This window comes from Globicephala melas, chromosome 2, assembly GCF_963455315.2.
Source record: "Globicephala melas chromosome 2, mGloMel1.2, whole genome shotgun sequence".
Taxonomy (NCBI): Eukaryota; Metazoa; Chordata; class Mammalia; order Artiodactyla; family Delphinidae; genus Globicephala; species Globicephala melas.
The window spans coordinates 84,200,859-84,217,910 of record NC_083315.2 but is presented as its reverse complement, the minus strand read 5'-3'; the positions used below and the strand labels follow the sequence as shown (position 1 = coordinate 84,217,910).

The following is a 17,052-nucleotide window of genomic DNA, read 5'->3' as shown; positions in this document are numbered from 1 at the left end:
TTGAAAAACATGTCACAATTTCCTGAGGATTAAGAATAAATGCAAACTTTATGTAAATGCCTTCTACCAACCTTGTTGTCCATCTGGCATGGTCACAATGATGGGCTGACCTATTCCACTGGTTGGAATGGAGTGCAAATTTCCAAGCTGAATTCCATCTGTAACTATTGTGATGACTTGCTGACCCCCTGAACTAACTACTTGCTGAATTGCACCATCCACAGATTCTGCAGTAACTACTTCCTCCGTAGCCACTACTGGAAAAAAAAATATATATGTAAAAATCAGTGAACATATATAAAAGTATGAACAGAAGTTTATTTTTGCTCTGCTACCTTTGCTGTCCGTCCTTCTTTCTTACACAGAAAAGCTTTTACATGATTTTTAAATTCAGTCTCCATTGGTGTTGTAGATACCTATGTAAACAGTTGACTACAAGTCCCACAATTTACAATAAGTGAGTTCCAACTATCTATGCATGCACATGTTTAAATAAACTATCTTCATTTAGTTCTATGAGGTACGAAATTTAGAAGCTCTCCTAAGGTCACAGATATGACAAAGGTTATGCCAGCTTAATAAGATTCCACAATCCAAAAAATAAGATATTGTATGTGGTTATACTCCATTCAAATGTACATATATGAGTTGATATACATTTCCTATCCAACAAAACATGGAAATTTGTATTCTTCAAGCAGAGAGAATAAACAGTATTCCCTTTTTGGATTGTGTGAGCAAGGGTTGCCTTCATAATAAGTGGCAAATAGATCTGGTACTGTAGGCTATGAAAAAATATATTAACATTTACATAAATAAAATTCAAAATTATGTTCTCAATGTTTTATGAAAGGTTCAGAGAGGATTCTGGCAGCTGAACACAGCACTCCAGGTCTTGCCTAGGTAAAGAAATTGCCAAAATCCTTTCCCACAAGCTATGCCCAACTACTGATCCCAAAAGACTACACATAGCAGCTTTACTCATAATAGTCAAAAACTTGAAACAAATCAGATATCTGTCAAAAGTAGAATGAATAAACTGGTAGATTCATGCACTGGAATACTACACAGCAATTAAAGTGACTCCTGATGTGATGCAACAGGAGATTACAAAATATCCCTGTGTTCTTACTGGAAATGTTTGACCTGAATCTAATTATTAAGAAACAAATGAATCTAGAATGTGAGTGATCCTGCAGACAACTGGCTTAAACTCTACAAAGATTTCAGTGTCATAAAGAACAAGTGAGGCAGTAAGACTGTCCTAGATTGGGGGAGACTAAAGAGACATAATAATCGAATATAGTGTGTGAACTTTGATTGGATCCTGGGTGAAAACAAATAGTTATAAAGGACATTTTGGGGATAATTGAGGAAACTTGAATATGGACCATATGCCAGATAATATTACTAAATTAATATTGTTTTTAAGAAACATAATAGAACCGTGACTACATAGGAAGCTGTCCTTGTTCTTGGTAGATACATGCTGAAGAATTTAAGGATGAAGTGTCATGATGTCTTTAGCCTACTTTCAGATAATATGGCAAAATAAAAGCATGTGTCTGTGTTTGTATGTGAACATGCAGGTGTGGCAAGATGTTAACAGGTGGTGAATACAGGTGCAAGGTATAAAGTTCATTCTCCAATTTTTCTATGGGTTTTAATAACTATCAACATTAAAAAAACATTTTAATATAACTAATTCTGAAAAAAGAAATGACAAAAAAAACTATTTCTAAATGATATGGTTTTTTGAAATGTGTTATTTGAGGCAACACTTTACCAAAAGTGTAATGAAATAAAATCATTCTCTCCTGAAGTCACGCTACCCTTCAGATACACAGTTACTCTGAAACACGCCAAGTTGCTACCAAATTCCAGCAGAATGTCATGGATATTAACGACCAAGGGATTTACTAAATACAGAGATGCTCTAATTAAACAAACTCCTTTTTTAATAAAAGGCAAGATAAGTACTAGGACCCTAGTTTTCAAGGATGAACTCATGGTAACAGGCCTGGCTGCAACCCTGTTACTGTGTTATTTGGGTAATCAAGGGTCACAATGCAAATCACAGATGATATTCAAAATGCAAAAACCTTTATGTTTTGAGTTCTCTCATTTTTGTTTGTCTTAAACCATAATTAGGCTTTATCACCAAGCACTTAAGAAAATTTCAGGAAGATAATTATTAAAATGAAATGTAGGGCATAAAACAGTAATGTATTCAACAGAACAACTACTGAGGTTTTCAAAGACATTAACTATTGCTTTGATCTTGTAAAAAATATCCATATGAAAACCAAATGTTCACTATGGTTGAATGTTAACTATAAGTAGCAAGTATTTTTAAAAACATAATCATATGTAAGAAATTTCTGAGACCACATATGATCAAGGCACAACTCAAGAACTTTCATCTTTGCACTATTTGCAATGACTGTCATTAAGATAAGAGAGTTCTTGCCTTTCATCTAAAAAGCTTTCTTTTTAAGTTGTGCTATGGTAAGGTATTTAAGAAAAAATTATAAGGAAACCAATTATGTAAGAAAACAAAGAACCCCCTCAGTAATCCTAAAAACAACCCAGCAGTGAAATGTTGAAACATGTAAGAATAAAACAGAAAGCCTAAAAACTTTAAAAAGAATGTTATTTAAAAAAATATACATAGACAGATATATCCAAATATAAAACCCCCGGATAAAAAAATAACTAATAAATATTCATTGGTCTAATTTAAAAGTCAAGTTATAATATACAAAGAGAGCCTAGATAATCTACAGCATCTCTGAAAATGTTTGAGACCTCTTGTTCAACATGACTTTTGAATTTTAATGCCATAAAAGTCAACTAAGACAAGGAAAAAACTGTCTTTCAGATGTTACTAGAAGATTGAAAATTCTATATGCGTATAAATATTTCAATAAAATAGAAACTAGGCTTACTGAAGAAAAAAATAACATTTCAAAAGTAGGATTGCCTGCAATAGAACCTGACATTTTTTTTAAAAAGGCAAAAACAAGACAATCTTATGAAGCCCAGTAACATATACCTGAAAGCCAATTCACTTTTATTGATCTACTTTAGGAACAGACAAAAAAAAACAACAACATGCAAAGGGGACCTGACTCAAATTTCACTATTAGGAGAAAGGAGGGAAACAGCCACCAGATGCATTATACCTTTGGAAAAAACCACCTTATTAACAATTAGCTGAAGTTGCTCTAAAGACAAAAAGAAGGGTAGTCACAGATGTCCATTTAATGGGATTATATAGCTGGGCCGCAAGAAAGAATAAGGCTAAGCAATGCAAAATCAATGTAAAACTGTAGGTTAGAGCCATAAAATATTGTTTTATGAGAGTTTCATAAGGACTAAACTACACTGCAGATGTAAGGCCTACATCCAACCAATTTTAACTTCTGATTCTACAACTAAATAACTCTCAAATCTATTCACTTCTTATTATCCCTTTGCCAAATCCTAATCCACGCTACCATTATTTCTTCCCCAGGTGACTGCATTAGACTCCTAACTAAACTCCCTTCCAGAGTCCACCAAAGAAATCATTTTAAAAGTCCTATATAATCTTACCTTCAATTACCGTGAGTTACTCTCCCACTTGCTGAGCTCAGCCACGCTGGTCTCTGAGTCCTCTGAAAGGACAAGCTTTCCTGCCTCAAAAGCTTCACATGTGTCCTCCTTCCTAAAATGTTCTTCCCCCAAGTTTTGCTCCACTAATTCCTACTTAGTCTTTAGTTTAAATGTCTCTTCCTCTAGAAAGACTCACCAACTTGGTCAAAATCCTGTATTCTTTATATATACCACGAATCACAAGTATTTATCTGAGTGAATAACTTTAATATCTCATTCTACTGAAAGACTACATGTTCCACAAAGGTTGGGACTGTATATGATTGTTTACCAGAACATAAGAGATATTCAACAAAAATCTGTTCAATGAATGAATAAATATTTTTCTAATTGTAAATGAACAGCTATTTGTAAACCAATATATGGAAAACTTAGCTCAAGAACAGTTTTGAGTTATTCCTTTAACATAAGCATGATATATCCCTCCATGAATTTTTATTATTTGTACATTTTAATTTTGTTCTAAAGCAAGAAGTGAGAGTAAGGGTGAGAGCTTCCTGGAATTTTGATTTTCCAAATAGGAAACACCTGTAACAGACTGGTGTGTAAGCTTTGGTAGAAAAATAGGACAACATGATTGCCTCTGTTTATTAATAGTGTACCACCAAGGGGTGGTTTTCTTATGAGGAAAAAGGCAGCCGCAATCCCCAAAAGAAAATATTTACTTTTTTGTATCTTCATTTTGGAATACATTCCAAAATGGAATAACTTGAAATGAGTTCTTATCTAAATCCTTAAATCCCATTCATTCTTTAGGGTACAACTCAACCTCACCCCACTCCCCTAGCCCCATGCCCCAACTCCAGCTAAAAGTAATCTCTGTCCTCTGAAGAACTATAGTGCCGACCGGCACTCACCAGCCCGAGAGGCTTGTTTGCTCACACGCCGGGGCGGGCGGGACTGGGAGTTGAGCCTCCGGCTTCGGTCGGAGCGCAGGGAGAGGACTGGGGTTGGCGGCATGAACACAGCCTGCAGGGGTTTAGTGCGCCACGTATAGCCAGGAGGGAGTCCGGGGAAAAGTCTGGACCTGCCGAAGAGGCAAAAGACATTTTCTTCCCTCTTTGTTTCCTGGTGCGCCAGGAGAGAGGATTAAGAGCGCTGCTTGGGCTTCCCTGGTGGCGCAGTGGTTGAGAGTCCGCCTGCCGATGCAGGGGATACGGGTTCGTGTCCCGGTCCGGGAAGATCCCACATGCCGCGGAGAGGCTGGGCCCGTGAGCCATGGCCGCTGAGCCTGCGCATCCGGAGCCTGTGCTCCGCGACGGGAGAGGCCACAACAGTGAGAGGCCCGCGTACCGCAAAAAAAAAAAAAAAAAAAGAGCGCTGCTTAAAGGCGCTCCAGAGACGGGCGCGAGCCGCGGCTAAAAGCGCGGACCCCAGAGAGGGGCAGGAGACAGTAAGGCTGCTGCTGCTGCTGCCGCCACCAAGAAGCCTGTGTGCGAGCACAAGTCACTATCCACAACCCCCTTCCGGGGAGCCTGTGAAGCCCGCCACTGCCGGGGTCCCGGGAACCAGGGACAACTCCCCCGGGAGAACGCACGGCGCGCCTCAGGCTGGTGCAACTTCATGCCGGCCTCTGCCGCCGCAGGCTCGCCCTGCACTCCGTGCCCCTCCCTCCCCCTGGCCTGAGTGAGCCAGAGCCCCTGAATCAGCGGCTCCTTTAACCCTGTCCTGGCTGAGAGAAGAACAGAGGCCCTCCAGCGACCTACACGCAGAGGTGGGGCCAAATCCAAAGCTGAGCCCCTGGGAGCTGTGAGAACAAAGAAGAGAAAGGGAAATCTCTCCCAGCAGCCTCAGAACCAGTGGATTAAAGCTCGCCAATCAACTTGATGTACCCTGCATCTGTGGAATACATGAATAGACAACGAATCATCCCAAATTGAGGAGGTGGACTTTGAGAGCAAGATTTATGATTTGTTCCCCTTTTCCTCTTTTTGTGAGTGTGTATGTGTATGCTTCTGTGTGAGATTTTGTCTGTATAGCTTTGCTTCCACCATTTGTCCTGGGGTTCTATAAGTCCCTTTTTTTGTTTTTAATTTTTTTCTTTTTCTCTTATTATTTTTTATTTTAATAACTTTATATTTTACCTTACTTTATTTTATTGTACTTTATCGTCTTCCTTTTTTTCTTCCTTCCCTCCTTCCTCCCTCCCTCCCTCCCTCTGTCGCTCCCTCCTTTCTTTCTACTTCTACTAATTCTTTCTTTCTACTTTTTCTCCCTTTTATTCTGAGCCGTGTGGTTGAAAGGCTCTTGCTGCTGCAGCCAGGAGTCAGTGCTGTGCCTCTGAGGTGGGAGAGCCAACTTCAGGACACTGGTCCACAAGAGACCTCCCAGCTCCACATAATATCAAACGGCGAAAATCTCCCAGAGATCTCCATCTCAAAACCAGCACCCAGCTTCACTCAACGACCAGCAAGCTACAGTGCTGGACATCCTATGCCAAAAAACTAGCAAGACAGGAACACAACCCCACCCATTAGCAGAGAGGCTGCCTAAAATCATAATAAGTCCACAGACACCCCAAAACACACCACCAGATGTGGAACTGCCCACCAGAAAGACAAGATCCAGCCTCATCCACCAGAACACAGGCACTGGTCCCCTCCACCAGGAAGCCTACAAAACCCACTGAACCAACTTTAGCCACTGGGGACAGACACCAAAAACAACGGGAACTACAAACCTGCAGCCTGCAAAAAGGAGACCCCAAACTCACTAATATAAGCAAAATGAGAAGACAGAAAAACACACCGCAGATGAAGGAGCAAGATAAAAATGCACCAGACCTAACAAATGAAGAGGAAATAGGCAGTCTACCTGAAAAAGAATTCAGAATAATGATAGTAAAGATGATCCAAAATCTTGGAAATAGAATAGACAAAATGCAAGAAACATTTAACAAGGACCTAGAAGAACTAAAGATGAAACAAACAGCAATGAACAACACAATAAATGAAATGAAAAATACTCTAGATGGGATCAATAGCAGAAGAACGGATAAGTGACCTGGAAGATAAAATAGTGGAAATAACTACTGCAGAGCAGAATAAAGAAAATGAATGAGAAGAACTGAGGACAGTCTCAGAGACCTCTGGGACAGCATTAAATGCACCAACATTCGAATTATAGGGGTTCCAGAAGAAGAAGAGAAAAAGAAAGGGACTGAGAAAATATTTGAAGAGATTATAGTTGAAAACTTCCCAAACATGGGAAAGGAAATAGTTAATCAAGTCCAAGAAGCACAGAGAGTCCCATACAGGATAAATCCAAGGAGAAATACGCCAAGACACATATTAATCAAACTGTCAAATATTAAGTACAAAGAAAGCATATTAAAAGCAGCAAGGGAAAAACAACAAATAACACACAAGGGAATGCCCATAAGGTTAACAGCTGATCTTTCAGCAGAAACCCTGCAAGCAAGAAGGCAGTGGCAGGACATATTTAAAGTGATGAAGGAGAAAAACCTGCAACCAAGATTACTCTACCCAGCAAGGATCTCATTCAGATTTGATGGAGAAATTAAAACCTTTACAGACAAGCAAAAGCTGAGAGAGTTCAGCAACACCAAACCAGCTTTACAACAACTGCTAAAGGAACTTCTCTAGGCAAGAAACACAAGCGAAGGAAAAGACCTACAATAATGAACCCAAAACAATTTAGAAAATGGGAATAGGAACATACATATCGATAATTACCTTAAATGTAAATGGACTAAATGCTCCCACCAAAAGACACACATTGGCTGAATGGATACAAAAACAAGACCCATATATATGCTGTCTACAAGAGACCCACTTCAGACCTAGAGACACATACAGACTGAAAGTAAGGGGATGGAAAAAGATATTCCATGCAAATGGAAACCAAAAGAAAGCTGGAGTAGCAATTCTCATATCAGACAAAATAGACTTTAAAATAAAGACTATTAGAAGAGACAAAGAAGGACACTACATAATGATCAAGGGATCAATCCAAGAAGAAGATATAGCAATTGTAAATATTTATGCACCCAACATAGGAGCACCTCAATACATAAGGCAAATACTAACAGCCATAAAAGGGGAAATCGACAGTAACACATTCATAGTAGGGGACTTTAACACCCCACTTTCACCAATGGACAGATCATCCAAAATAAAAATTAATAAGGAAACACAAGCTTTAAATGATACATTAAAAAAGATGGGCTTAATTGATATTTATATGGCATTCCATCCAAAAACAACAGAATACACATGTTTCTCAAGTGCTCATGGAACATTCTCCAGGATAGATCATATCTTGGGTCACAAATCAAGCCTTGGTAAATTTAAGAAAATTGTATCAAGTATCTTTTCCGAGCACAATGCTATGAGACTAGATATCAATTACAGGAAAAGATCTGTAAAAAATACAAACACATGGAAGCTAAACAATATACTGTTTAATAACGAAGTGATCACTGAAGAAATCAAAGAGGAAAGTAAAAAATACCTAGAAACAAATGACAATGGAGATACGACGACCCAAAATCTATGGGATGCAGCAAAAGCAGTTCTAAGAGGGAAGTTTATAGCAATACAAGCCCACCTTAAGAAACAGGAAACATCTCGAATAAACAACCTAACCTTGCACCTAAAGCAATCAGAGAAGGAAGAAGAAAAAAACCCAAAGTTAGCAGAAGCAAAGAAGTCATAAAGATCAGATCAGATATAAATGAAAAAGAAAGGAAGGAAATGATAGCAAAGATCAATAAAACTAGAAGCCGGTTCTTTGAGAAGATAAACAAAATTGATAAACCATTAGCCAGACTCATCAAGAGAAAAAGGGAGAAGACTCAAATCAATAGAATTAGAAATGAAAAAAGGAGAAGTAACAACTGACACTGCAGAAATACAAAAGATCATGAGAGATTATTACAAGCAACTCTATGCCAATAAAATGGACAGTCTGGAAGAAATGGACAAATTCTTAGAAATGCACCACCTGCCAAGACTGAATCAGGAAGAAATAGAAAATATGAGCAGACCAATCACAAGCACTGAAATTGAAACTGTGATTAAAAATCTTCCAACAAACAAAAGCCCAGGACCAGATGGCCTCACAGGCGAATTCTATCAAACATTTAGAGAAGAGCTAACATCTATCCTTCTCAAACTCTTCCAAAACACAGCAGAGGGAGGAACACTTCCAAACTCATTCAACGAGGCCACCATCACCCTGATACCAAAACCAAACAAGGATGTCACAAAGAAAGAAAACTACAGGCCAATATCACTGATGAACATAGATGCAAAAATCCTCAAGAAAATACTAGCAAACAGAATCCAAAAGCACATTAAAAGGATCATACACCATGATCAAGTGGGGTTTATTCCAGGAATGCAAGGATTCTTCAATATATGCAAATCAATGAACGTGACACAGCATATTAACAAATTGAAGGAGAAAAACCGTATGATTTTCTCAATAGATGCAGAGAAAGCTTTTGACAAAATTCAACATCCATTTATAATGAAAACCCTGCAGAAAGTAGGCATAGAGGGAACTTTCCTCAACATAATAAAGGCCATATGACAAACACACAGCCAATGGTGAAAAACTGAAACCATTTCCACTAAGATCAGGAACAAGACAAGGTTGCCCTCTCTCACCACTCTTACTCAACATAGTTTTGGAAGTTTTAGCCACAGCAATCAGAGAAGAAAAGGAAATAAAAGGAATCCAAATCGGAAAGGAAGAAGTAAAGCTGTCACTGTTTGCAGATGACATGATACTATACATAGAGAATCCTAAAGATGCCACTAGAAAACTACTAGAGCCAATCAATGAATTTGGTAAAGTAGCAGGATACAAAATTAATGCACAGAAATCTCTGGCATGCCTATACACTACTGATGAAAATTCTGAAAGTGAAATCAAGAAAACACTCCCATTTACCACTGCAACAAAAAGAATAAAATATCTAGGAATAAACCTACCTAAGGAGACAAAAGACCTGTATGCAGAAAATTATAAGACACTCATAAAAGAAACTAAAGATGATACATATAGATGGAGATATATACCATGTTCTTGGATTGGAAGAATCAACATTGTGAAAATGACTCTACTACCCAAAGCAATCTACAGATTCAATGCAATCCCTATCAAACTACCACTGGCATTTTTCACAGAACTGGAACAAAAAATTTCACAACTCGTATGGAAACACAAAAGACCCCGAATAGCCAAAGCAATCTTGAGAACGAAAAACGGAGCTGGAGGCATCAGGCTCCCTGACTTCAGACTATACTACAAAGCTACAGTAATCAAGACACTATGGTACTGGCACAAAAACAGAAATATAGATCAATGGAACAGGATAGAAAGCGCAGAGATAAACCCACGCACATATGGTCACCTTATCTTTCATAAAGGAGGCAGGAATGTACAGTGGAGAAAGGAGAGCCTCTTCAATAAGTGGGGCTGGGAAAACTGGATAGGTACATGTAAAAGTATGAGATTAGAGCACTCCCTAACACCATACACAAAAATAAGCTCAAAATGGATTAAAGACCTAAATGTAAGGCCAGAAACTATCAAACTCTTAGAGGAAAACATAGGCAGAACACTCTTTGACATAAATCACAGCAAGATCCTTTTTGACCCACATCCTAGAGAAATGGAAATAAAAACAAAAATAAACAAATGGGACCTAATAAAACTGCAAAGCTTTTGCACAGCAAAGGAAACCATAAACAAGACCAAAAGACAGCCCTCAGAATGGGAGAAAACATGTGCAAATGAAGCAATTGACAAAGGATTAATCTCCAAAATTTATAAGCAGCTCATGCAGCTCAATAACAAAAAAACAAACAACCTAATCCAAAAATGGGCAGAAGACCTAAATAGACATTTCTCCAAAGAAGATATACAGATGGCCAACAAACACATGAAAGAATGCTCAACATCACTAATCATTAGAGAAATGCAAATCAAAACTACAATGAGATATCATCTCACACTGGTCAGAATGGCCATCATGAAAAAATCTAGAAACAATAAATGCTGGAGAAGGTGTGGAGAAAAGGGAACACTCTTGCACTGTTGGTGGGAATGTAAATTGATACAACCACTGTGGAGAACAGTATGGAGGTTCCTTATAAAACTACAAATAGAACTACCATACGACCCAGCAATCCCACTACTGGGCATATACCCTGAGAAAACCATAATTCAAAGAGTCATGTACCAAAATGTTCATTGCAGCTCTATTTACAATAGCCTGGAGATGGAAGCAACCTAAGTGTCCATCATCGGATGAATGGATAAAGAAGATGTGGCACATATATACAATGGAATATTACTCTGCCATAATAAGAAACAAAATTGAGCTATTTGAAATGAGGTGGATAGACCTAGAGTCTGTCATACAGAGTGAAGTAAGTCAGAAAGAGAAAGACAAATACCGTATGCTAACACATATATATGGAATTTAAGAAAAAAAAATGTCATGAAGAACCTAGGGGTAAGACAGGAATAAAGACACAGACCTACTGGAGAACGGACTTGAGGATATGGGGAGGGGGAAGGGTGAGCTGTGACAAAGCAAGAGAGAGGCGTGGACATATATACATTACCAAACGTAAGGTAGATAGCTAGTGGGAAGCAGCCGCACAGCACAGGGATATCAGCTCGGTGCTTTGTGACTGCCTGGAGGGGTGGGATAGGGAGGGTGGGAGGGAGGGAGACGGAAGAGGGAAGAGATATGGGAACATATGTATATGTATAACTGATTCACTTTGTTATAAAGCAGAAACTAACACATCATTGTAAAGCAATTATACTCCAATAAAGATGTAAAAATAAATTAATTAATTAAATAAAATTAAAAAAAGAAAGCCATTCCTCTCTCCCACATCTTTTCCTTAGTAGAGATTCACCTATGCACCCCATAAACAGTTGAATAAATATAAAATTACACATAAAAATGAAATAAATAAGAAATATATATTATTCAAGCAAATCTTTGCTGTAGTACACTCACAATCTTTAGATATTTACTATACAGTCTATTAGTAGTAAGAAATAGAACTTTTAAAATTTGGGTCAAATTCTTAAATTTTGGTGTGCCATAGGATCACTTTTGAGAGCATGTTAAAAATATGGATGTCACGGTCCCACCCTAAAGTTACTGAATCAGAATCCACTGGGGTAGAATTGGGGCAAATGATTGTTGAGAAGGTGATTCTGATTCACACAAAATTTAAGAATGCTGCTCTGTTGATATTATCATATTAATTCAAACTAACTGAGAGGAGTTCAAATTAGTAGAAAACTTGAATCACAGAATATTTAAAGTAACACAGCCTTCTAATCATTGGGTACATAAATTAACAAGATAATTTCCAACTATTTCCAAGCAAAAATTCTACTAGTTTGTTTGAAGAACCTAGGGGCAGGACAGGAATAAAGATGCAGACATAGAGAATGGACTTGAGGACATGGGGAGGGTAAACTGGGACGAAGTGAGAGAGTGGCATGGACTTATATACACTACCAAATGTAAAATAGCTAGCTAGTGGGAAGCAGTTACATAGCACAGGGAGATCAGCTCCGTGCTTTGTGACCACCTACAGGGGTGGGATAGGGAGGGTAGGATAGGGAGGGTGGGAGGGAGGGAAACGCAAGAGGGAAGAGATATGGGAACATATGTATATGTATAATTGATTCACTTTGTTATAAAGCAGAAACTAACACACCACTGTAAAGCAATTATATTCCAATAAAGATGTTAAAAAATAATAATAATGTAAAAGAGGACAATTATTATATTAATGTTAGAGATGCCTGATACTTCTGAATTATTCCACTCCAAAATTATGAAGGATGTTTTAAACAAGTATCTTGAAAACTGTGTCTGCATACTTTTAAAGGCTGTAAATTTTTTCACTGATTTGTTTCAAAATGAGTAAGGTAATTTCATATATCAAAAGACAGTTGTATTCTCCCTTTAAAAGAAATTAAAAATAAATAACTTAGTATTTTGATTTATGTATCACTTTCTTATGAGTTTGCTGAGTGTGAGTAGTCCTTTATATTAACCCAGGATATATTAATAAAATATTTCTGAAACCTCAGAGCTGAAAACTAAACCTCAGTCAATGATTAGTGATAAAATCTTAATTCAGATGACTATTGCGAGATGAGATAATACACGTAAAGCACTTAGCATAATAACAAGCTTATAGCAAGAACCCTATACATATTAATCATTATTTTTCTATAATTCATCATGCCAAGTTAAATTTATGACTTACATCAAGTGTTTCATCATGTTTTTCTGGCCTGGCCTGGACCTAGATAGACCTAATGATTATTTAATATAATTATGCACATTAGCATAGGCCTGTGGGCTCAGGAACTGAAATAAAAACTCCCAAAAAACCAATTTAATAAAAATGAACATTAGCAACAAACTCTTCAGGGTATACTGAGATTTATCAAATTTTTTTTTTGTACTTCTATCAAACAGACAAAGAATCATGAAAATTATGCATGGAGATTAAAAATTTAACAAGTTAAATGCTCGGAAAAATAAAGGTTTATGAGAAAAGAATAAAACTGGAAATATTTACATAAAAAATGCTAGTAAGGAAGCAATTCAATCATCAAACAGTGACAATCTGAAGTTATATTTGCTTGTAACATCAAGAAGACATTTCGTTTCACAATGAAAGCATTATACTAGACTGATTTCCTTTATGATGTTCCCATTGGACTAACATTAAGATTTGTTTTATATGTCAAAGATAGTCCTAATGTAAACATGAAAGAACTATTTAAAGCCATAGTTCAAATGAAACAGCATGGTATTCTAGACTATCATGAGTACCTCCCCTCTATATATAGGACCATGTCAGCCAGCTAGCTTCCATTTCAAATGCAGTCCATTTGCTGCTACACTGGCTATTTATTATCAGAAGATGTATTTACTGTACTACTTAGCCTGTAAAAGAAAAGAATAAGAGCAGTACCAGTTAGTGTACTGATGGTTCTTATATATTTTTTTCAATCATTTAAAAAGGGCAAACAGGAGAACATTTATTTCAAAAGACTGCTCCAAAAGATACACCTCAGAAGTAAAACTAGGAATAGCGATGCTTTTGTTTCATACAAGACAAAGTGATGATTACACAAATATTTATTCCTATCACAAACCAAATTATAAACATTCTAGAAGAGACTCGGCCACTGATCACCTGAAGAAACTGCGTAGAGGAAACAGTATATTTAGTGGTCACAGACACACAACTTGGGAATCAGTCAGACCTTGAGCACAAACTTCCTTTCACCACTTAATAGCCATGCTACATTAGGCAAAACTATTTAACCTCCGCAAACCTCAATTTCATCATATATAAAATGGGAGTACTACTTCATTTCCCAGATCCTGAGACGTCCTTGAAAAAACATATAAACATTTCTAAATCAGGATGAGTCTGACAAATAATGTTAAAAGAAACTGGACGGCCAAGAGGCAGAGAAATAACTTGACTGAGCATGTGCAAACTGACCTGCGAGAAGATATTTCTTTATGTGATTACACACCTCAGCTGAGTTGTTTATACTGGTGGCAATGTACTCACCTGAATTTTAACTTAATTCAAGCTCTTAAAATACCTTCAGAAAGATTTCACTATGATGTAGTATTGAAATAAAAAAATTGTTGTGCTCACAGAAGACTGTAAGTCACATGCAATAAAAATCAACTAAAATTGTCAATTCTCTCACACTAGACCACACATAACATTTTCAAAGGTAGAAGTTAGAGAAGTTGGTATGACCAATTTGTGGAGTCAAACATCTAAATGTAAAAACTTCGAGCTGACTTTGAAGAAAAGATTAATTTTCAGAGATACGTACTTTAATAAAGGCAAAATTTTTACAAGTTTAATCAAATAGAAATCCACCAATGAAATTAATTTTCTTTGATATACTTATGCAATTACAAAGGTGCTGAAGAGATCCAGGCATAGGTCATAAAAGCAGCATGTCAATAGGATGATACACGTAGCTGTTAATGGCCAAAAGTGATTCAGAAAAATCTTAAGACTCCCAAATATAAAGGTTTAGATTCAAACATTGATTACAATGCTAAAGAAGCTGGAGAATGAATAAATGTTTACTATTACTAGTTGAGGAGCATAGGGGGAGAGGGGGGGAGGGAGGGGGGAGGGGGGAGACGGAGGGAGAGAGGGAGAGAGAGGGGGGAGAAAGGCGAGAGATAAGTAACCACCCCCCCACCACCAAAAAATACATCATCCAATCATCACCTTGAAGAGTCAAATCCAGTAATATCTACCTTCGATCTTTTTGGTGAGGATTAAATGAGACGTGTAAAACATCAGCCATAGTGCATAGCACACACAGTAAACATGCAGCGAACTGTTGCTGTTATTATTATTATTAGTCACATTTTGAAAAAAAATTAAATAATGACAACAAATTATTCTTTACTTTCTTAAGCATTGGTCCAAATAAAATGGCTTAAACTACAGTAAGAAAAATAATTTTGTGGAGTCTTTTAAATTCCCTAATTAAAAAAATATTTTACTTACATAATTATAGCAAGAATTATTTTGGTTAAGTATAAAGGTAAACCTTATCAAACCAGCTATTAATACTGTTTGTAATCATTTAACCCCAAGTTATACTTTAATGGTGGTTGTTGGTGTGCTATTTCCTAGTTTTGTCAGTCACTAAGATTTTATGTCATTCTAATAGAGCTGCCAAAAATTAAAAGTTATGAAAAAGACAGCAGGTTCATATATACTTAGCTAATTTATTTATACAAAAAGTCAGAGTAGTAAAACAAAGCCAAATGGGGTACACAGACATGTTTTCTGTGAACCACACAAGTTTGTTTTTAATTTTAATTAATTTTAATCTTAATTTAATTTTAAATAATTGCCAAGATTTAATGTTCTTTTAAAATCCAGATTTTCAGCTTCCCTTGAAAAAAACAGAGTCTGGCAACACTAACTGAGCATTTTACTATAATCAGTTAGAGCTGAGTAGGAGATGCACCCTTGCCCCGCCCCACTCTCCTCAGATGGCCATAACCTCAACCCTGCCCCCTTTAGTCTTTTAAATTTCCTTCCTGGCCTGTGCAAATATTTGAATCTCCAACTTTCGATGTACACATTTGACTCGTTTTTCTAACCTGGAGTTTCTGAAGAATTGGACAATGGAGCAGATGCTTCAGCTAAGGCAGCTAATGTAGCTAATACTGATGTAGAGGAGTTTCCAAATTGAACAGCAGATACACCCGTTTCATCTACGATAAAGGAGAAAACATGTTTGAATTTTTAAGGAATTTAATCTAGTGAATTTTTCTGATCATCTGTTTTACTTTATTCAACTCTTAAATGAAGCTTAGATAATATTAGTTTTGTGAAAAACGAGCTTGGATAGCATTAACTTTTGAAAGGTAATACTGCAGTACATTTTGCAATATCACCTTTCTTTAGATTATTTTGCCTCATAAAAATTTTTTTGCCAATTATAACAAAGAAAACCAAGGTGGCTGATATAATCTTACCCTCATTCTCCAACAGTCCTTTCTTAAAAGGATGAATACCTACTAAAGCATAAAATCCCAACAGCTATCCTATATGCATCTCAATACCTGTTGCCTTGGATGAATTTTCTGAAGATACCAGACCTGTTAGGTTCACCACCCCTCCAGGTCCAATGATAAACTGTGGTGTTGCAGCGTGTATCGTCACAGTGTCGGGACTCTCTGGGTTTGTGTTGATTTGGTTCTGCATAGCAATCTAGAGGACAAATTACCACAGTGTTTTCAGAATTATAACCAGAACATATAGGACAGACTTTTAATGTAACATCCTGTAATCTAAGAATCATATAATACAAATGGAAATCTTTGTTTCTGGTCTACTGAAAGTATAGTGGTAAATCATAGATATGTATTTATATCCTGAGTTCCCCTATTAGGTAAAGCAGCAAAATCCCATGTGAGGCGAAGTAGGTATCTGAAAGGATTGTATAGAACTCAGTTGAGTGAATTCCCTGGTGGTCCAGCGGTTAGGACTCTGCGCTTTCACTGCCAAGGGCATAGGTTCAATCCCTGGTCAGGCAACTAAGATCCCGCGAGCCACGCGGTGGGGCCAAAAAAAAAAATCTGTGTTCTATATATAAATAGAACACAGTTGAAAGATATTCTGCTGCCCTGCAGCTACAGAAATTAAATTACTTAAATCAAATTATGTTCTCTACTATATTCAGCAATATATAACACTACCTATATAAAGCACATCCTTCTCAGTTAATTGTCCTCCATCCTCAACCCTAGGCTCCAAACTGCACTCTTGGGAGTAAAAGAATTGGAAGAAGCACAGCAAAATTTAT

General features: G+C 37.1%; 1 protein-coding gene across 3 annotated transcripts in view; it reads right to left on the bottom strand.

Moving 5' to 3' along the window:
- GABPB1 (GA binding protein transcription factor subunit beta 1) overlaps nt 1-17,052 on the bottom strand; it is an 80,169-nt gene that overhangs the window by 9,760 nt on the left and 53,357 nt on the right. For 2 of the 3 annotated variants that reach the window (XM_030842765.3, XM_060294272.1), the window contains exons 5-7: nt 16,310-16,457; nt 15,845-15,958; nt 72-257 (exon numbers count right to left, since the gene is read on the bottom strand). In XM_030842765.3, coding sequence (XP_030698625.1) covers nt 72-257; nt 15,845-15,958; nt 16,310-16,457 — 448 coding nt within the window. The remainder of the gene's footprint in view (nt 1-71; nt 258-15,844; nt 15,959-16,309; nt 16,458-17,052) is intronic. The other variant, XM_060294273.1, reaches the window with a different exon arrangement.